This window comes from Argentina silus, assembly GCF_951799395.1.
Source record: "Argentina silus genome assembly, chromosome: 9".
Classification (NCBI taxonomy): domain Eukaryota; kingdom Metazoa; phylum Chordata; class Actinopteri; order Argentiniformes; family Argentinidae; genus Argentina; species Argentina silus.
The window spans coordinates 11,001,666-11,023,266 of record NC_139663.1 but is presented as its reverse complement, the minus strand read 5'-3'; the positions used below and the strand labels follow the sequence as shown (position 1 = coordinate 11,023,266).

General features: G+C 45.1%; 2 protein-coding genes across 5 annotated transcripts in view; both read right to left on the bottom strand.

Annotated features, from left to right (window-relative positions):
* Nucleotides 1-742: 742 nt before the first annotated feature.
* On the bottom strand, nucleotides 743-12,628 carry LOC310810071 (mediator of RNA polymerase II transcription subunit 25-like). 4 transcript variants are annotated; one of them, XM_083677688.1, is made up of 20 exons: nucleotides 12,497-12,628; nucleotides 12,096-12,188; nucleotides 11,780-11,929; nucleotides 11,644-11,689; nucleotides 11,384-11,508; nucleotides 11,160-11,258; nucleotides 10,951-11,071; nucleotides 10,483-10,639; nucleotides 10,153-10,307; nucleotides 9,767-9,842; nucleotides 9,408-9,685; nucleotides 9,203-9,301; nucleotides 8,349-8,434; nucleotides 8,171-8,228; nucleotides 7,902-8,009; nucleotides 7,366-7,539; nucleotides 4,727-4,834; nucleotides 3,803-3,973; nucleotides 3,364-3,484; nucleotides 743-2,995 (listed from the first exon to the last, which is right to left on the bottom strand). In XM_083677688.1, exons 3-20 carry the CDS (start codon nucleotides 11,923-11,925, stop codon nucleotides 2,889-2,891), a joined length of 2,235 nt encoding a protein of 744 aa, XP_083533814.1. In that variant the 5' UTR covers nucleotides 11,926-11,929; nucleotides 12,096-12,188; nucleotides 12,497-12,628; the 3' UTR covers nucleotides 743-2,888. The 4 variants fall into 4 exon arrangements, with proteins under 4 accessions (XP_083533814.1, XP_083533813.1, XP_083533815.1 ...); XM_083677687.1 differs by lacking the exon at nucleotides 12,096-12,188; XM_083677689.1 differs by lacking the exon at nucleotides 12,096-12,188 and having other exon boundaries at nucleotides 8,349-8,431.
* A 7,196-nt stretch (nucleotides 12,629-19,824) lies between these two features.
* Nucleotides 19,825-21,601, bottom strand: part of syt3 (synaptotagmin III) — a gene marked incomplete at both ends in the record, with an annotated part of 11,927 nt that continues 10,150 nt past the window's right edge. The window contains 3 exons of the mRNA XM_083677695.1: nucleotides 19,825-19,911; nucleotides 20,290-20,419; nucleotides 21,375-21,546. Coding sequence (XP_083533821.1) covers nucleotides 19,825-19,911; nucleotides 20,290-20,419; nucleotides 21,375-21,546 — 389 coding nt within the window. The remainder of the gene's footprint in view (nucleotides 19,912-20,289; nucleotides 20,420-21,374; nucleotides 21,547-21,601) is intronic.

Sequence of the window (21,601 nt, the reverse complement as noted above, 5' to 3'; positions counted from 1 at the left end):
GGTACTGCACACTTTCCGCGTGCAATGATTGTTCTTAGTGTTATCTTGAACCCTCCTACGGTCCACTTTTTGCTACGCCTTAGTCTTACAGGCACAGCCAAGAACATATGCTGTCTTTCCTTTCCAGTGCGAGACAGAGCGCGTCCTCTCCGCCAGGTCACACTTAAGTGACGGTCCAGGACAGGTGCGCGACTCCTTCTCCACCAGAGACAGAAAAACTCTACACTCCTCTTGAGTGACCAGCAAATTCAGCCCCTGTCTAGATACACTTCCTCTACACTAAACAGTCGGTATTATACTGGATTTTAGCCTACCCTCCATTGATTCACTTCCTCAACACAACGGAGCGGTATCCGCAGGACTTTACACATGTGACCCTTCCTAGGGCTTTTTCTCAATGGTATACCCCCAAAACGTAGTCAACTTTCTTTTCTAGTTCTTTTAAATTTGGCGGGACCTTCTCGGTGTTCTACCGTCGAGCCCGGAGACCCGGAGCGAACCACACAAACTTTTAACTAGAAAGCAGGAACACTGCTTACCTTGTTTTGTGGCCACTGTTTGTGTAGTTCGTCCAGCCCATTCTCGCCAGCAGTCCACCGCGATCTGGTCCTTTTTCCAAATCCTGTTCATGATTCCAAGAATATGTCGTGGAATCCTTTACTAGATACTTTAACAAATCTACTCAAAGACTGGGAAAGAGAATTTTCTCAAAAGACTTTTATTTACAAGTAACAAAGCCGAGCTCGTCCGCGGAGCATGCACCGGTTTCTAGCTCAGTACAGTATTTATACAGTTTGAATCTTAATCATATCTGTAAACCACTCCTTATATACAAATGCTTACACCTTTTGGCCCTTTGCCACCAATATGTTCTAGCCTGTTGCATTCCATGATTACACCCCCTCACGGTTTGGCTCCCATTTCTAAAGTCAGTTATCAGGGTGTAACAATATTGTTGGCGAGTCCATCGTGATTATCTAAAAAATAATATATCAATCATCTTTATTCCATACAATACTTATCACACGATCAATACTTGTTACATGGTTATATACAGTGCATTCGGAAAAGTATTCACTTTTCCCACATTTTGTTATGTTACAGCCTTATTCTAAAATGGATTAAATTCATGTTTCCCCCTCATCAATCTACACACAATACCCCATAATGACAAAGCCAAAACAGGTTTTTAGAAATGTTTGCTAATTTATTAAAAATAAAAAAACTGAAATATCACATTCACATAAGTACTCAGTACTTTGTTGAAGAACCTTTGGCAGCGATTACAGCCTCAAGTTTTCTTGGGTATGATGCTACAAGCTTGGCACACCTGTATTTGGGGAGTTTCTCACATTCTTCTCTGCAGATCCTCTTAAGCTCTGTCAGGGGGAGCATCGGTGCACAGCTATTTTCAGGTCTCTCCAGAGATGTTCGATCGGGTTCGGGCTCTAGCTGGGCCACTCAAGGACATTCAGAGACTTGTCCCGAAACCACTCCTGCGTTGTCTTGGCTGTGTGCTTAGGGTCGTTGACCTGTTGGAAGGTAAACCTTCGCCCCAGTCTGAGGTCCTGGGCACTCTGGAGCAGGTTTTCATCAAGGATCTCTCTGTACTTTGCTTCATTCATCTTTCCCTCGATCCTGACAAGTCTCCCAGTCTCTGCCACTGAAAAACATCCCCACAGCATGATGCTGCTATCACCATGCTTCACAGGGATGGTATCGGCCAGGTGATGAGCAGTGCCTGATTTCCTCCAGACGTGACGCTTGGCATGCAGGCCAAAGAGTTTAGTTTCATCAGACCAGAGAATCTTGTTTCTCATGGTCTGAGAGTCCTTTAGGTTCCTTTTGGCAAACTCCAAGCGGGCTGTCATGTGCATTTTACTGAGGAGTGGCTTCCGTCTGGCTGCTCTACCATAAAGGCCTGATTGGTGGAATGCTGCAGAGATGGTTGTCCTTCTGGAAGGTTCTCCCATCTCCACAGAGGAACTCTGCAGCTCTGTTAGAGTGACCATTGGGTTCTTGGTCACCTCCCTGACGATGGTCCTTCTCCCCCTATTGCTCAATTTGGCCGGGCGGCCAGCTCTAGGAAGAGTCTTGGTGGTTCCAAACTTCTTCCGTTTAAGAATGATGGGGGGGACCTTCAATACTGCAGAAATGTTTTTGTACCCTTCCCCAGATCTGTGCCTCGACATAATCCTGTCTCGGAGGTCTACGGACACTTCCTTTGACCTCATGGCCTGCTTTTTGCTCTGACATGCATTGTCAACTGTGGGACCTTATATAGACAGGTGTGTGCCGTTCCAAATCATGTCCAATCAATTGAATTTGGAAGCAGGATGCACATAAGCTCAATTTTGAGTGTCATAGCAAAGGGTCTGAATACTTATGTAAATGTGATATCAGTTTTTTATTTTTTTATAAATTAGCAAACATTTCTAAAAACCTGTTTTCGCTTTGTCATTATGGGGTATTGTATGTAGATTGATGAGGAAAAAAATAAATTCAACCCATTTTAGAATAAGGCTGTAACATAACAAAATGTGAAGGGGACTTTGAACACTTTCCGAATGTACTGTATGTCTATCTTTTGTAGTTATACTTGTCTATGATCATATTCATGTCCTTTAATCCTTGATCACAAACATTTTGTTTACTTCACCTTATGATTTATGTAGTACATTCTTTGGCATCCTTATGACCATGTAACACATTCTTTGGCATGCTAGCATACTTTTTGTACACTACAGAAATTTATCATACGTTTTTAAGCAAAAAACAAAAAAACAAAAGCAAGTGTTGAAACTAAACAAAATCTCCCAGTCTGCTTGCATGATGAAATTCAAACGATTGGCTGATGGGAAGTGGAGTCTTTTTTTGTGTGTCCAAAATCAAACAAGGTCCATGAGAATCTCATCCTCCATGACACTGGAGACCTGTGGCATTCCAGGAGGCTGTGCTATGGAGCCCCTTTGACCAGCAGCCATCAGCATCTGACCTGTGAGAGAGAGAAGTGAGGGGGAGACAGATTTAGCCTTGGGTGGAAAGCACATGGTTCACACAAACATTTCTTTGGTTGGGAAAATACAAAAGGGAGTGAATCACTGCGTATACAAATATTGACTGAAGTTGTTGACTCACGCGAATACTATACAGTTTGGATGTGGACTCACTTCACAATATATAGACTCAAGAGACAAACATTTGCTACAATGCATACTGTGTATGGTCTTCTTTAGACATATTAGTTTCCTTAGTTGTGATATATAAGACTGTATTATGCTCCCGATTAATGATTGTGTCCCTCTGAGCCATGTGGGCAGGCTGAACAGTACAATGTGTGTAGGCCCCGTGGCTGTAGCCCACCTGCGAGAGGTTGTCTCCACTGGGCTTGCATTTGGGCGCCCCCTCCTGGTGTAGGGTGGACTAGCTGCGGCCCCATACCCTGGTGAGGCATCATGCCCTGCATGTGAGACACACCACCCTGCTGAGAGAGAGAAAGAAAGAAAGAAAGAAAGGAGACAGGGAAAAAAAAAAAGAACGAGACAGAGTGACAGACAGAGTGACAGACACACACACACACACAGAGAGAGAGACACAATGTTACGACTGCACTTCTACAATATGACTACTCACACATGCTTCATCAACAAACACACCCAAGAGACATTCCCAGCCTGTGGTCTAGTTTAGACTGCTTCAGGTAGGTAACTGCTAATAAATATTTTATTCTTTATAAGAAGACATGTAAAATATAGATGATGGTCGTGATATGATATGGATAGTCAGCCGGTGCATTTCTTACTGGCTGTTGTTGGCTGAGGAGGAGGCTGCGCAGCTGCGGATTGGCTCCGGGGTTTGGAAGGCGGAGCATGGCACCCTGAGACTGGGCTTGTCCGCCTTGAGCGACCTGGTTGGGCGGAGCTCCGGTGACAGGTGCCTGCTGATTGGCCGTGCCGGCTGCTCTCATTGTCATCTGAACGAGTGTGAGACAGTTTAATGGTTGAGAAGAGGGTAGGAGAGAGAAGAGCACCCAGTAGGGGGGACTTGAAGGGAGGTGATTCATACTGACTGAAAGATGGTGCACTGTTAGGCAGAGATTTGCACTTGATTTGCAATCTGTTAGCCTGAGGACCGAGACTGAATGTGCCACTCTTAACCCTAAACATGCCAGGCAACCTATGCTGTGAGCAGACTGAGCATCCAATCAGAGACAGGGAGAAAGGAAACATGCAGAGAGGGAAAAGAGCTGTTCACCATGCTGGTGCTGAAATGAGCAAAGGGAGAGCCTATACCTGTAGTGTGTGTGTGTGTGTGTGGTGTGTGTGCGTGCATGCGTATGACCGTGTGTGTGAGTGTGGTGTGTGTGTGTGCGAGTGTGGTGTGTGTGCGTGCATGCGTATTACCGTGTGTGTGTGTGATGTAACTCTCACCAGGTTGTTCTGTCTCTGCTGATCTTCCATCATAGCGACCTGACTAACAGGGGGCATGCCTACCACCACAGACTGAACAAAGGAGAGACGAAACAGAGAGAGAAAGAGAGAGAGAGAGGAGGAAGAAGAGGGGGTGGTGGAGGTGCAGAAAAGAAGGAGAGGGGGGAGGGTTAACAAGGCATGCAGTCATAGCAGGATACCAGAGGAACGGGCGGTGGAGCCAGGAACAGCGTGAAGGAGGAGGGGGGGGGGGGGCAGAGCATGAACAGAGAGACGCTACGCTGCAGTGAGCTTACCTGCTGTTGGACGTTGCAATGGGAGACGGGGATGGGTCCCGTCGGCCTGTTGAGGAAGTTGGGATTGGTCGGAACCTGGCCAGGTGGCATCGGACCCCCTGAGCCCAACTGTAGGAGAGTGGTGAAGCAGAGAATGAGAGGGGCCATTATATCCAGTGGGCGTTTGTACTCTACATCTCTCTCAGCTGAAATAAACCATGCAAATCTGACACAAAATGGCTGGTGAAACCGTTCCCGTTCCTGCTTATCCCGACTTGGATAAGACGTGACCTTTGACCCTTTCATCACCTAGTCTCTCACAGCCATATGAGTGCGGGGGCTGTAAATCTGGCAAGCAAGACGAGTCATAATCTGACTGTGACACTGGATGACACTCCACACCTAATCTTGTTTTAAAGAGAATGAAAACCGTCCCTCTCCTCGATTTCCCTCCTCTTATCTTCACTGTACACTTCTGTACGGGGATTTAGCGCACATATCATTTCTATTTTTCTGGGACAATTTTGTCTTCCAAAAAGGAAGAATATAATAAAAAATAATATCTAAATGTAGCTTTAGTATTTCTTGTCATTTTGAAAAGTCTGAGAAATGCTCATGGTGTATTCTGTTGTGTTTTGAATGTTGTAGAATACTTTCAACATCTTCTTCTCCAAAGCCACTTAGCAGATCTGCATGAAATTTGGTATACATGATCCATGGACAAAGGTCTTTCCATGTAAAATATTTCATTCGATTAGCTAAAACAACATGGCCGCTATAAGCCACAAACATTTAACAGTGCCACCCTGTGGTCAAACACAACCATATTGTCGGGGTTATGTGAACACATACCCCTGACCATCTGTGCCAAATTTCATGACTAAGAAAAACTTGACTGCATATCATTGGTCCTGAGAGGGGTAGACATCGGTTTGCCAAGTTAGGTATTGATGCACCCCTCCATGTCTGATTTCTAAGCTCGTCAATTATAGGACAGACCTCATAAAATTCTAAATGGCGGAAGTTCTGGGTCATGATGCAAATTAGTTCTTTGGGAAGAGACAGATTAATGTACCTACGGCCCTTTACCATCTTGCCAATTTGCAAGCTCCTATGCCTTAACATTTAAAAAAGTTTTTTGCAAGACAATGCAAAAAAAACAAGCCAATGCTAACAAACACAATAGGGTTCTACGCAGCTTAGACCCCTAATAACCCACAACACCACCCCAGAGCCTCCTGCAAAAAAAAACCTCCAAACAACTATTAAATAATTGCTTAATCAAGTTAAAGGGATAGCTCAGGTTTTTCAATGTTGGACTTCATTTTCCACTTAATTGGAGTGTTGTAGGCTCATCCAGACACCTTTTTTCTCACATTTTGAAAGCAGTTTTCCGTTGATCCCATTCATGTACACTGGTATGGCTAAACGCTAGCCCAGGAGGTAGCCGAAGAAAGCTCAACAATGGAAATACGGAAAAAAAACTGAACTATCCCCTTAAGATTACCACAATTCCCCATTAGCAATGCAGCTTTGAATACATCATGAAAAAGTCTTCATTATAATTTCATGTCCACTGCCTAGTGTAATTGCCCTGACGCTCACACGCACTAGTTAACACATTCCTATAGGTCTAGTGCTCCCCCCCCCCCCCCCCCCAACACATAAAAATTCCCCCCCCAACATGAACAAACAGGCAACATCAACCTTAATGGGAACGGAAAGGCTGTAAGGATATAATGTAACTAATGTAGACCACAGGCAGGTTGCCTTTTCAATGAGGCTTGCAGTCGTTTTGTCACTACATAAGCATGCAAAGTGCTTACCTGAAGGCAACAGCGTTCTGGCCTAAGGGTGTATTGTACTGTATGAGAGGGTCTGACATGTTTGTTACCAGGGACAAACCTGACATTTAGGACGTTTATTGCATGAGTATAACACTTTTAGGACCCCGTGTGAACTAAGCATCTCACTGTTCTGCTAGCAATAATGAACTTTGACATGCACAATAGGGGGGGGAATGCTCTCAAACTGGAAACGCTTAGCAGGAATTGACCGTATATGGAGCCGTGAAGGCTCTGGAGAGCACTCTCTGTGCTACCCCCCCCCCCTTCTGATCTAACCTCCCTCTCTCCCAGTCTTCTCCTCCCTCCTCCCCCCTCCCCACTCTCCTGGTCTCTCCCCTCCAACCTCCCTCTCTCTCCCAGTCTGCCCCTCTAACCTCTCTCTCTCTCTCTCCCCCCCCCCCCCCCTTTAACCTCTCTCCCAGTCCCCCCCCCCGCCATCCTGGTCTCTCCCAGTCTCCCCCTTCCAACCTCCCCTCTCTCCCAGTCCCCCCCTCCAACCTCCCCTCTCTCCCAGTCCCCCCTCCCTCTGTCTCCCAGTCTGCCCCTCTAACCTCCCTCTCTCTCTCTCTCTCTACCAGTCTCTACCCTCTAACCTTCCCCCCCGTCCCCCCCCTCCAACCTCCCCTCTCTCCCAGTCGCCCCCCTCCAACCTCCCCTCTCTCCCAGTCTCCCCCCTCCAACCTCCCCTCTCTCCTCCTATATGCTCCCCATCTTTGCCAGTCTCCCCTGTATCTTACCCCCTCTGCACATCTCTCCTCTCTCCCAGTCTCTCCCCTCTAACCTCCCATCTCTCCCAGGATCCCAGTTGCTCACCGAGCGGTGCTGCTGGACCTGCTTGTGGTTGGTGATGACTTGCCGGATGCCGTTGACAAAGCCGCTCTGGTCGTTGGGGATGAGGCCCATGAAGATCCTCTTCTTGGAGGAGTAGAGCAGCATGAGCACTCGCACCTCACAGGGGGCGCTGTGGGGGAAGTGCACGCAGCCCGCCTGCAGGGGTCACAGGTCAAGGGGTCAGAGGTCAAGGCAGGATGAGATGTTAGCATTAGGCCTCCACATTGGCATTCATTCATATGTAATTATATTCTGGCACACTGTCAGACAAAACCAGTCAAGTGGATACACATTCACTTGGAACAGAGTCAAGCTCAACCACAGTGCCACCATCTAGTGGCTTCTGGGCAACACAGAAACACCTGTTTAATCCATCTAGTGGACAGCACTTGTGAGTGGTGACTCATGATAAATACAATCAGAAGTTCTGTACTCTATCATGGATAAAAACAGGTGCAGAAATGCAGTTAAAAATGAGAGATGGAGGTGATGGGACGTTTAGTAGAAGTAGTACTCACAAATCCGTTGGTCATTATGCGGTACAGGCCTTTCAATGACTCAACGTCTTTGTTGGTGAAGAGAAACTGAACCATTCGAGAGTTCCTGAAGAGTGGACCGAGGGTTGTCTGGGGAGAGGGAGAAATATCAACTCATTATCAATATTTCAACCAATCAACTATTTAGATTTTCATAACTCATTATAATCTCTTGTCATTCCTGAACACACATTTAGAAAGACAGACAAACAGACATTTGGATAAAAGGAGGGAGGGGAGAGGACTCTCACCAGTAACTGTTGTGGGATCAGCTGCATGATCAGCTTCTGTGGCCACTGGTCAGCATTTCTGTTGGGAGACACAAAAAACCCCACAAACAGCTCCTGATAACTCTCAATATAGACAGCAACACATGCAAAGAGCAATCAGTGGAGCGGTCACTTTGTAGTTGTGGTTTTTACTACTCACAGGTTCTCTCCCTGGTTGACTTGCACCTGGCAGGGTAGGGAGCGGGTGAGTTTGGTATTGGAATCCATAGACGAGGCTTTGGGCTTCTGAAGTGATGGATGGAGAGGGTGGGGGAGGAGGAGAAGAATGGGGGAGGATTGGAGAAATGGAAGGAGAGGTTTGGAAGTTAGCATACAGAGTGACCGCAGGGCTAACGTTTCACACCCTGGGGTAGTGAGGGATTGTTTGATTAAAAGCCCCATGCAGAAACTACCGAACATGAGAAATTGCCCTGACAAGGAAGCAGTGCAACATTCTAAAGAGGGTCGATATGCCAGATCCTACAGGGACAATAACCAGCACCGTTCATCTTCAAGAAATCAATACCTGATCAATACTTAATCAATCCCATATCGGTCTGGGCCTGGTGTAGTCCCTGTGTCCATTATTACAATTGCATTGTGTTGGGTTTTTTCCAGCAGACGTATAGGTTATTTATGCTCAGCAGTTTGGGCCCTTCATGAGGGGAAATGGATCCATTAACTGCCAGTTGATACATGGAGCTGCGATGCCCTTTTGTGACTTGTGGCTGTACTAAACATATGTGTTTAATTGGGTAAAGAATATCAACTTTGTTTAGCTTTTACACTGTGTTTGCGTTTCATGACTGTCAAACAATTCCATAATTGAGCAAAATCAATTATGAACATGATATAACTAATGATAATCAAACAAACTTAAAAGTCAGTTCAGTCAGATCCAACCGTGGTTTTGTTAAAGCCTACGGCTGAAGAACAAGTAGGCGGCTTGATGAGTCTCACCCATTTCTAGGTAAGGGTGCTTGATGTTTGAGACTAAGTTATAGTTTCCCTCACCTCTTGCCACTCCAGCACCCCGCTCCATGCTACAATCTTATTGGCAGATTGCTGCTGTCCAATGGAATTTGAGTTGACCTGAGCTGCAGACACACCAACCTATCAGAGAAAAGGAGAGAAGTGATAACAATGAGCCTTAGGGTATTAATGTATAATGTATATAAGAGTATACTGCTTTGATACAATTTAGTGATCAGGCTCTCACCATGCCAGGCTGTGATGACGGGGGAGTCTGCTGATTGGGGTTGGGCTGCTGCTGTTGCTGCTGCTGAGGTGGTGCCTGTGGCTGTGGATTGGGCGGTGGCTGTCCCGGGGGCTGGACCTGCTGAGGGGGAGGGGCTTGTTGCTGCGGCAACATTGGTGTTGAAACAGTGGTGACAGTTGATAGGCTGGGCTGGCTGGAGGGAGCCAGCTTCACTCCCGCCACAGACGGGAGCGTTGGCTGGCCACTGAAGGTAGTCCCGGGATTTACCATTCCTGGGACTGGACGGTAAAAGAGACACAGTCTTACACAAATATAAGGTAACAATGATGCAAGAGGTTTAGACGGTTCAGGTTACTCACAGCGACTCTTCTGGTTGTTGGCTGCCTCCACAGCCATCTGTGCGGCTGCCTGAGCAGCAGTGAGGGAGGGTGAAGGCTGACAGGCAGCCAAGAGGAGGGAGGAGGAGACAATAGTGTCAACTAGAAGCCAGTGAATTCAGCTATTTAGAGGTCATACTGTACAGTACAAAAACAGTACAACTGAATCATATATCTGAGCACCAGGGGAGGCTGGTGGAAATCGGAAGACAAAATCGGAGGATGGGCTCATTGTAATGCATGGAATGGTATGAGGAATGGTACCATTCCGCATTCCATTTCATGCATTTCAATGAACCCGTCCTCCAACTTCTACCTCCACCAGCCTCCCCTGGTGAGCATTCCTACCCTGTGGATTAGTTTGGTACCTGGTATGGATGGGCCGTGTTTATAGGTGGTGGTGCCTGTGAGGCAGGCCCAAGAGGAGGTTGACTGATAGGCAGGGGCTGCAGGGGCTGCAGGGCCTGGAGGGGCTGGGGGGGCAACACTGGTTTGAGAGGGCCTGGGCCCCCACCTGAGGAAACTGGAAAGAGATATTCTAGAATAAATTGGTGGACCAATCCTTACTTATATCATATGTGAGGAAGAGAGGAGAGGAGGGCAGGGCAGAGGAGAGGATTGATGTCTGAAGTCACTCCTGACTGGAACAGTAATGTGAATCCATTGTACTGTATGTGTGTTTGTTCTCTGCTCCTCACCAGGAAGTGCGATGCCCCTGACTAGGACCATGTGAAAGGGGTCTTGGCTGTAGTCCGGGTGGGATTCAGACGGTCCTCCGACTGGCGATGCTCTCTCGAACAGCGCCCGTAAAGCTGGTAGTTTCCGTGGAGACACCACAGAGAAATGAATGCCTCTCTAAGGAGGAGGCACAAGTTATTATAACATCAACAGACCAAAAATAAATTAATGATTAAAATGGTCATTAAAATCATGACAAAATGTTGCCATCTTCCTACATAAATGTGTAGCAAGAAAGTCAAGAAAGTAGCAAGTGTGCTTGAGTGTTTTCCTTTTCGGATATTCCATTACTTATGGAAGTAATAACAATAATAATAAAAACAAGTACTTGTGTATTCTCATGAATAAGTTAACCAGCACCAACAACTGGTACTACTGGTAGTCTGAACAGGGTGGTGTTTGCCGGACGGTGTATGTGGGCCACTCACGTCTCGGATGATTTTGACCAAGCTGTCTGCTGTGCAGCCCGTGTAGCTCACACTCTCCACGGCAGGCAGCAAGTACGGTGGAGAGTTGCACAACAGCACACACACTTTGTGCGTCTGACCTCTGGTAGTGACAGATTGAAAGATGTTATAGTGTGTGTGTGTGTGTGTGTGTGTGTGTGTGTGTGTGTGTGTAAAAACAGATAACTCACATTTGCTCCCTCATCTTCTTGAAGTCGTCAAAGAGCTGTAAGGCCACAGACAGTCCCTCTGCAATAAGACTGCAGCTTTCTGCCCCACCTCCCATAAACCTAAGGAAGTTAGAACACATTTACAAAGTTACAAATCAGCACATCCTTTGTTTTACTTTGACATCTCTGCAACACAACACATCATGGTAGTTTTTCAAGAACAAGTTCTAATTGCAATTTCTTACTGGATGCTGTCGATCCAAGAGACAAACTCAAATGCCGAGCTGGTTGGCGCGTGACACTGGACGTATGACTCAGGAGCACAGTCCACAGTGTTGAACACCACAAGGCCATACTGTGTGCCTCCGTACTGAGAGAGAGAGAGAGAGAGAGAGAGAGAGAGAGAGAGAGAGAGAGAGAGAGAGAGGGAGAAAATTGGTATCTATTTTCTTTCTACTCTGAAATAGAACACCAAAAAGATAAAACAAGAAGAAGAATGACTCACATCTCCCCCAAAATCTGTCTCTGCAGGTGGGCCTCCATTGAAGTACCTGTGATGATGAAGTGGCAGCTGTTAAGCCAGAAATCAAAGGCATAACTAAAACAATGACAGGCAAAAAGAATGTTTGAAAAATACTTACTCAATTGCAGGCAGTATGTAATTCTTTCTGAGAGACTCAAAATAGGGACCAAGGTTTGCAGTTCCTTCAATGACGAACACCACGTCTGCCACTTGATTGGCTCCGGGTTTAGTGGGCGGGTCCATTAGAACCGAACCCGCCACCATGGATCTGTTGAATAAAATAAAATAAATGTTAGAAATTGGGATTAAAAACGAGTTTGTTTATGTGTGCTGATTTAGACTAAAACGGGATGCAATGCCCACAGTTGCAATGCACACACAACTCCAGTCAAGGAGCCCATTGCACGTTTTTGTTCCAGCCCAGCACAACAAACCTGATTAAACAAAGGGCTTGACGATTAGTTGAACTGGGTGGTTGAATCCGGTGTGCTGGTGCTGGGCAGGAAAAAAGTGTGCAACCTTGGATGCTAGATGGAAACAAGCTGGTGTGTTCTAGCGATTTCCTGAATCAGCTGCGACGCCTCTCTAGTTTAGCCATATACATTCATTGATGCCTCAGCAGCAAGTCTGTGGACAACTAGTTAAAGAGATCGTCTAGCTAAATACAACTTGCTTAATTCAATTGTCATTATCCGCGGTAATAAAACGAACTAATTAACGTTATAGTGAGAGAAAGAGAAAGTCCATTCATCGTGTGTGCATAGAAGCTAGCTAACATCACCTTGTGGCTACATACAGCACGACAAGTACAAATCATTCCTTACGCAATACTCACCTGGCGGTGTTTAGCCGTCAGCCAAAGAACTGTGCAACCGGTGATTTCAAATATTGTGAAATTAATTTCAGTTGTACAAGTATACAAAACAAAACCGTTTACATGTTGACACACAAAGTAGGCCGTGTCGACAACAAACCACTAATCTGAAATTCGGTTATCGATAGTTCATGCCTGGAAGTTGCTTGAAAATGGAACACAAGGGATGCTCAGTCAAAAGTCGACCAACTGATCCAAAGTACATTGACATGTTTTAATGATTTCCAATCTATTATTTATATCAGCCTGAAACACACATTTAAACGATTCTCTGAACGATGGGACACACAAAATAAAATACTCTTGATCCTAGTGAAATTGTAAGGAATAGCCTGCTCTTTTCCCCCCACATGCCATACCATTGTTTAACACCAGAGGTCAGCATCGTCTGCAGGTAATTAGCCTATGAATAGGCCTCTTAACGGAAATTACTTCCTAGCTTTGTCCTCGTTTGGGAGCCAAAACGTGTGAGAGGGTAGGCCTATAGATCAGACAGTGTTTTTAGTCCATCAAACATTTACACAGGTCTTTATACTTAAATTGTCAGAAAACTAAAGAAGGCCTACAGGTGCTGCAAATCCCTAGCATTAGGCTAACCTTTCTTTCAAAAACATTTCTCTCCCCTCCTATTCCATTCACGTTGAAACAAGAGCATAATTACTGGGACGGCCTTCAGTGAACCAACCTGCTGTCAAATCTGCACAATGCGCCGCGAGCTAACCTGCGGTTGGAACACAGCGGTGCGCTGTTTCTCTGGGTCCAACAATAGAATAGAATTCCCTTGTGGCATTGCAAGCCAGTCAGCACAGCCCAGTGAAAAGCAAAGGGCTCAGAGCTCATCAAACTCAAAACCGCCCACAGAAACAATGTTCTGAATCAATTTAACCCAATTTGAAGCAGTGCACCATGCTGCAAAACAGCAGCGTTTCCATTTGGGCTATCAGTTTAACAGGGCCACTTGGGCGCTGGCTCACAATGACCTTAGGTAAGTTAATCTTTGTGGAGAGAGTGGCCCAAGGCTACCCTTGGACCCAAACATAGAGCCTTTAAGTCTGACTTAAGCACAGTGGCTAAATTAAATTGAGGACTGAAGAAAAAGGACTGTGTGTGTGTGTGTGTGTGTGTGTGTGTGTGTGTGTGTGTGTGTGTGTGTGTGTGTGTGTGTGTGTGTGTGTGTCCCTCGCTGGGTGACTTGTTTTTCCACTGTTGCTCAAAGGGATAGCCAGCGTGGCTCACTATTTTGAAGTTCCGTTCACAGCCCAGCAGTTCCCCCGGCAATTAGGAAGGCCTACTCTTGAGGTTAGTGGACAAACCATTTCAACCACTGTTGTGTAGTTTGTTCCTCTTGAGAATGAGAAATGTGATATTGCTTGGAGAGGGCTTGTGGATGTTGAATCGATATCTTGATCACTTATAGGTGCTTGTTTGATTCTCCTGTCTAGCTGCTCCAGGTGGTGTTGTATTGACAGTCAGTCTTTTGACCGGCACATCCATCTGGGAGAGTGGGGAGCAGATGGTTCTCTCACAACAACAACAGGTAATCTCCCAACAAACTGATACACAACATCTAGAAATGAGTTACCCAAAACAAACACTGCATTTTGGAATAATATTACATAGCCTAATATGGTATTATCTTGCAATGGGTCAGGGAGGCTGGTAGAGGTTGCAGTGGAGGCTGGTAGAGGTAGAAATCGGGATACCATTCCTTATTCTGTTCCATGCATTATGAGCCCAATGAGCCCATGCTCCAATTTCTACCTCCACCAGCCTCCACTCGTTTGTTGGGATTCCTACACACAAATGGCCTACCATGGCAAAGCCTAGTCATAGATATACAGTTGCCATTGGCCATCATTGGAAATCAGACACATATGCACAATACACATTGTGTCCCTCACACTTTTGTTTTGTCTAAAGTGATTGATTGACTTGGGTCTGACACTGACCCAGCAATGCACCATTAAGGTTTAAATTGTGAAATAGTATATAGGGAGAGGACTAACTGAAAGGTAGAAAGATACATATGGAAACCATACTGTAGCACAAAGTGCACATTACTGCAAGGTTTAGCTGTACTTTCATTCCGATGGTCTTATTACCATCTTTCATTAGAACATTCCAACACCAAAGCCTCACCCACAGCAATGGCATCCATTTTTTATGAGATAACAGAATACATTACCATTATGTATAATAATCAGGTATATTAGCAATAACGCTTACACCCGGATGACAGCTTACTAATAAATCCCTCCAATGTGATAGAAAGAAACAGCTCTATATTGCACACACACCTCCCCCAGTCTCTAACTCTCTCTCCCTCCCTCTCTGCCTCTTTCAGCTCACTGAACTGAGTGAAATGTCTTTCCGACTAAATGATTTTTTTTGCACGGTGGGAACGTTGCCATGGAGACAGCAGTTCCCCCGGCCCCTCCTCCCACTTCTCTCTCTTCTTCCTCTCCCTCTCTTCCTCTCTCCCTCTCTCTCTCTCTCTCTCTCTCTCAGTGGTCCGTAGTGTTGTAGCAGTGCTAACTGGCGTGTCGGCACTTCTCTGTGTGTCTGTGTGTGTCTCTTGCTCTGCGCTGCTCTCACAACGCTCACGGTGTCGATGTGCTGCAGGTGCCCCACTCGCCTCACGATGAGTGTGTCTATATACAGACCTGTCCTCCTCCACCCCTCTCTCTCTCTCCCTCTCTCTCTCTCACACACACACACACTCAAACGCACACACACACTCTTTCGCTTTCTTGTCTTTATAATTCCCGTCCTCCTCCTCATCCCTGCCTTTCCCCCTCACCCTGTCATTCTCCCTCTCTCTTTTAATCCTATCCCACTCCTACTCCTCCTCACAGACTGTCCTGCTTCTCTCTCTCGGTTAGTGTATTGGAGTTACAGTGCTGACAGCGGGCATTCACTGTACGTAATGCTCACTTTAACAGAGGATAATCACCACACGAATTCCCTGTCATTTATATGACTACTAAAAAAGATCCAGCGAGCAGGAGTGTGGAGGAGGACCAGAGAAAGACTTACTTGGGGCAGGCAGCAGTGCTCTACTTTGCATTTAAATAAAGTGGGGCCACAATAAAGAATTCATGATAAAGTGACTAAATAATTACACACGACTTAATGCACAGCAGAAAAAAAGGAGAAAGAGAGAGGGACTGCATAGGTTCAAACAGGATTTCATATAGTCTGGGTAAAAATATATACTGTATACTGTACATACTGTATCGGTACACGGTATACAATACACACACACACACACACACACACACACACGCACACGCACGCGCGCACACACACACACACACACACACACACACACACACACACACACACACAGTGATTAAACAAATACGCAAAGAATGAGGCTGGATGATACATATCCTTTATTTCCATTATCATTGCTTCAGCCACACCATCTCCTACATATTCATTTACATCACATTCACCTGCACCCTTAAACTCCTAATGTTCCTGGCTGAAACAAGCGTCCTAACTGAATGTCTCACTCCTGTTCAAATTCTCAGCTTAACCCATAAAAAAGTAAACCTCTAAAGAAATTATAAAATAAACAAAAACGATCAAAAACTAAAAACAGGAATACCAATTTAAGGAAGATATACAGCATAAACAATGTAATTTATCATCATTGTTTTGATCATAGAGATAACGATTGCTAGGTCTCCATTTTCGTCATTAGTAGTATTAGTATCAAGTCTGTTGTCAGGTTTTGCTTAAAGCATCACTTGTTTAAATTTCATTGCATCAAGTTGACATCATTCATGTTAATATAAGCATGCAAACACGTTTCCCCATGTCCATTCAGAACTGTACTAACACTGAGAGAGACAAAGGAGAGAGGAGTCATACACACAGAGAGAGAGGAGAAAGGAGTCATACACACAGAGAGAGAGAGGAGAAAGGAGTCATACACACAGAGAGAGAGAGGAGAAAGGAGTCATACACACAGAGAGAGAGAGGAGAAAGGAGTCATACACATAGAGAGAGAGAGAGAGGAGAAAGGAGTCATACACACAGAGAGAGAGAGAGAGGAGAAAGGAGTCATACACACAGAGAGAGAGAGAGAGAGGAGAGAGAGGAGTCATACACACAGAGAGAGAGAGAGAGGAGAGAGAGGAGTCATACACACAGAGAGAGAGAGAGGGCAAGATGGAGGGAGGCAAGGGTACTGAGAGAGGGGTGAATGGCTGTGTGGAGAGCGAGAAAAAAAAGAGAGAAAGAGAGATAGAGAGGGAGAGAAAGGTGGGGGAGGAAAAGGTAGAGTGTAGAGTGGGAGAACCAGCAATCAAGGAGAGAGAGGGAGAGAGGGAGGTGGTGAAAAAGAGATAGAGAAAGCGTAAATGGAAGAGAGAGAGACAGAAGCCAAGAAGGCGGTTTATTTAGAGGGGGAAACAGTGGCGGAGGTTACATTACAAGCTCACTAACCAGCATCACTGCTGAGAGCTAACACAACAACAACATGGGGCAGAGAATCAGGTCTGTGAGGGATCGTTACAGAGCCTGGAGACCAATAGATCAATAACATATCTACATATACACGTTTACATGTACGAGCAGATCAATGAGCCTCCTGAGCTGACATACCACAAGGAATACTTATGGGTATGATATGAGATATACTCCTTATACAAACACTATACTGGTGCTGTATACTGCTGTATGCACACCAAGCATACTAGTTAGTCTCATTGAACCTCCCTGGTCTGTTGAAACAGTAAGTAGATCCCTCTGCATGCACGTGAGAAGAAATGTCAGACCCAGCAATACAATGGTTGTGGTGTGATGTGGTGCCATGTTGTTGTTGTTGTTGTTGTTGTTGTAGTTGTTGTTGTTGTTGTTGTTGGGGATACGCTAGCTGTTGTCGTGGTACAGCAGACATGGTTCTGTAATTGTATATCGTAGCCAGAAAAATGCTTGCAAAGAAAGTGCAGAGTTAAGGGCAGCCATCTTTTTTTCATTGAGATAAAAGACATGGCTGCCCAGTTTTGTAGGGACTGCTCTATGGGATAAAAAGTAGTCATACTCAGCTGTAAAAATTGACCTTACCTGTTTTTTTTTCTTTTTAATAAGTAATCAAAACGTTTCCAACATTTTATGTTTCAATTCCCCATGCCAACTGGTTTACCCTCAGACATACAGTATACATTTACTAAAAGAAGTACACAACCAACACAGTTACTTAGATCAGGCAAGGGGGCACTTTTGAGTGACTGACAGCTGATTTGGGAAACAACATAGACAAAACACCCTAATGTCTATGAGAGACAAACTGTTCAGGGGGGAATACCCCACTCTGTCAAGTGCAATGGGTCCTACACAAACATGGTTCCTCTAAGACACAGGACAGAAGACACACTTTGCTCCATGACAAGAGCTTCAATCTGCGGATGCCAAGTATGGTGTGGGGCCGCAGGGACGGATAGGAGAGGGGAGGCATGAGCCCAGAAACGTGTCACATACAAGGTCACAGTGACACACACACAGACACACAGGCATACACACACAGACGCACACAAATACAAAACACACCCACAAAACACAGAAATACACACAAAGAAAAGCAACACAAATGTGTGTGTTCTTCTAAAGTTGCTGTCCTGTCAGACGCATAATGGACTGCAGACAGATTTTCTCTTTTGAAATTAAAGAATGTCTTTAAAAATAAAAATCCTGGAATGATAGAAAAATAAAATAGAATGGTGAAATCCTTCCCTGTAGGATACATTTCCAGTAAGTGCACTCGCAATCGAGCTGGTCTGTCCTAATCGCAGTTCCCCCTGTAGAGTCCTCTTGGGTACAGTCTTCCAGTTTGGCCAAATGGGGGAACACTATTCTTGTCAAACATGGTCGCTCAAATAGTTCTCACTGTCACATCCTTAGTGGATTGTAAAAAAACGGTTATGGATAAATTCCTTTCTTGATGATTGTATAATATTACACAAACCCTAAAATAAATAAATAGAAAAATAAAAGCTAATTGATATTGATGAGCATCATGGAGAAGGTGACAAAAAGAATGAGGCAAAGGGACACATTTCAAGGTTGCGTAACATGCTTCAGCCAATGGGTCCATCCACATTTCTCCCTCCCCTGACATCAGTAACGACCACTGAATGGTTCCCTCTTCTCTTCTCCAGGAAAAATAAGCAAGAAAAGTGAGGATCCAGAGGGTAGGCCTAAATAAGGCGCCCAAAATGGCCTGGAGTCTCCGCAACTGATTCTTGTCCAGCTGGAAACACTATATGGCAGTTTCCTCCCTCACACAATCTAAATCTGTACACTGATGTTCCAAAGTATAGTATTGACACTGTCGTTTTTCTTCTTTTCTTTTTTTCTCTTCTTTTTTTTTCTTTTTTTTTTTTTAAGTCTATACAAGTGCAGAAACCTTTCATAGGCCTAGTTCGATCAAATAGTTTTATCAAATATTTAATTCTGTTTTTATTTTAATTTTTTTTGGAGGGAGAAATGTGCATTACATCACACTCCTCCGGGATGAGTTACTGGCACTAATCTGAAGAAGCACACACTAACTATACTGTGTGCGTGTGTGTGTGTGTGTGTGTGTGTGTGTGTGTGTGTGTGTGTCTGTGTGTGTGTGTGTGTGTGTGTGTGTGTGTGTGTGTGTGCTCAGTGATTTATCTTATCTACACTTAATATAAATTCTGTGTTGCGTGTGTGTGTGTGTGTGTGTGTGTGTGTGTTAGTAACAGTAGAACAGCACTAGCAGTTAATGTGTCTCCTTATCTCTCGTTCTTTGATGGAGAGAATTATTCTCAGATGAGAGGAAATAAAGGAAAGTCTGGAACTGGAGAGATGACAATGACCTGAGGTGAGAAGATATAAGGGAAGGAAAGATATTCAGCAGGAGAGACAGCGATGATGATAAAATACATAAACACCGTGCAGCACTGTGAGAAAGGGGGAGGGGGGGTCGGGGGATACATTACATAACCCATAACATCTAGATTATACAGATGTTCTTGCCTCCACATCTAAGAGCATTGGAGCCTCAACCGTCTCACGTTCACACAGAAAGGTCATGCTGACAGTGCTAAGCTGTGGATATACTGTACTGTAAGTCTCTCAAAATAGAGCTGTCGACACGTGTTTGATGAAATTCGGCATTCCATCCCATGCATTACAAAGAGCCTGTCCTCCGATTTCTACCTCCACCAGCCTCCACTGAAATAGAGTTACTGGATGTGTGGTTTTAAGCCTACTGTATGCAAGCACAATAAGACAAGAGGAGACTCACAGTTCTACTCAGAGTGAGGACTGTCCACCACGATGTGAGGCTTAGGGGACGCTGTGGCACTCTTTGACACGTACGTGTTGATTATTTTCTCCTGGAGAAAGAGAATATGACAGCGTGGGTACACATATGATATTCTGATGATAATACAGTCATAATAACGTCTGTGTTGTTGTTGTTTTATTACTTACAACATTGGGTTGAATAGACAGAGCAGACAAATAAAAACAGAATGACATGTTTGTGTGGTTGCCAATAAAGCTAGATTAGAACAGGGAAAATAAGGCCACTGGCAAATTATTTACACACTTACAAATGGCGCATTTGCACCCACATTCACATTCACATTCACACTTACTCTCAAACTCACACACACACATGCGCACACGCACACAAACACACACACACACACACACACACACACACACACATACATACACACGTACACATGCACAATCTACATACACATTACCTCCACAAGCTGGTGCCAATGTTCTATGGGCTTGCGGGGGTTTGCCAACATGGCTGTCCAGTGTTCTCTTCCAGGACCCTCAGCATCACTGCCCACACGACACATCCCAATGACCTCATTATGACCAATACTGAGAGGGAGAGAGAGAGAGAGAGAGAGAGAGAGAGAGAGAGAGAGAGAGAGAGAGAGAGAGAGAGAGGGGGGGGGGGGGGGGGGGACAGAGGGGGGGGGACGGAGGGGGGGAGGAAAAAGGCAGTGAGGAACAGGCAGAGCAGAGATCATTTATCAACCTTGAGCACTGGGAAAAGAATTCAGAAGCAGAGGTTGGGTATTCAATAACAAGCACACAAATATACTGAAACCATTACAAAGGTTTTCATATCGATAGAGAGCCGGCACATACGTAGTCACACTTCTATAAAGGTGCCAAATCTCGGTCTTAATACGTACATAATAGAACGCTGCACAAACAAAAACACAGACACACACACACACACACACACACACACACGCACACACGCACACACACACACACACACACACACACACACTAAAGGCAAGCCAATGCTGCGACGAAAATGTGTGAGCCAGACACAGAAACACTGGCAGGGCTACACAGTGTCTCACCACCAGACACTATTTCCATTAGTATTTGCATAAGTTATGTTTATTCATGAGGCGGCCATCCTTATGTAAAACAGGAGACGTCCACCAGGAGTCTGACTCACAGGGGTACTCACAGCGTGTTCAACAGACCAGCACAGGACTACACACACCAACAAAATAACAACAAAAGCAAACATCAATATACATACTCAGACATCCGGGGAGGCTGGTGGAGGCTGAAATCAGAGGATGGATTTCCGCCTCCACCAGCCTCCCCTGCAATATGCATATGCAAACATATTGTACACAGCAATACATGTTTCAGTAAACAAGAACATTGACAGTGATGATGATCTGTAAAACTATCATCAGCACTACAGTACATTACCTCTGAAGAATCCAAACGGAAGGAAAAGCATAATGCCATAATGTTAATAGATTATGTAATAATATAGTAATAGACTATTTTCTCCTCTTACCAGTCATAGTCCATCACTGCGATGATGAGGCACACACTATCTATGTTCTCATGGGGAATGTCAAAGACCAGCGCCTCGTTGTAGGTAGGATTCAGTGTGTTCTTCTTAATGGACGTCTTTCTCTTTTTTAGCCTGCGTCCGTCACAGACCAGAGAAGCCTTCACATATGGGTCTGACAGAGAGATACGCAGATAGAGAGAGACAGAGGGGAGGGAGGGGGGGGGAGG

What these genes read in the sequence shown, in the direction of transcription:
- LOC310810071 (XM_083677688.1), bottom strand. Translation starts at nt 11,925, where the DNA reads ATGGTGGCGGGTTCGGTTCTAATGGACCCGCCCACTAAACCCGGAGCC. An exon ending in AGACAGATTTTGGGGGAGAT is followed by an intron (nt 11,509 to 11,643) that starts GTGAGTCATTCT and finishes TCTCTCTCTCAG; the next exon opens with TACGGAGGCACACAGTATGG. An exon ending in TGATCCCACAACAGTTACTG is followed by an intron (nt 8,010 to 8,170) that starts GTGAGAGTCCTC and finishes CCCTCTCCCCAG; the next exon opens with ACAACCCTCGGTCCACTCTT.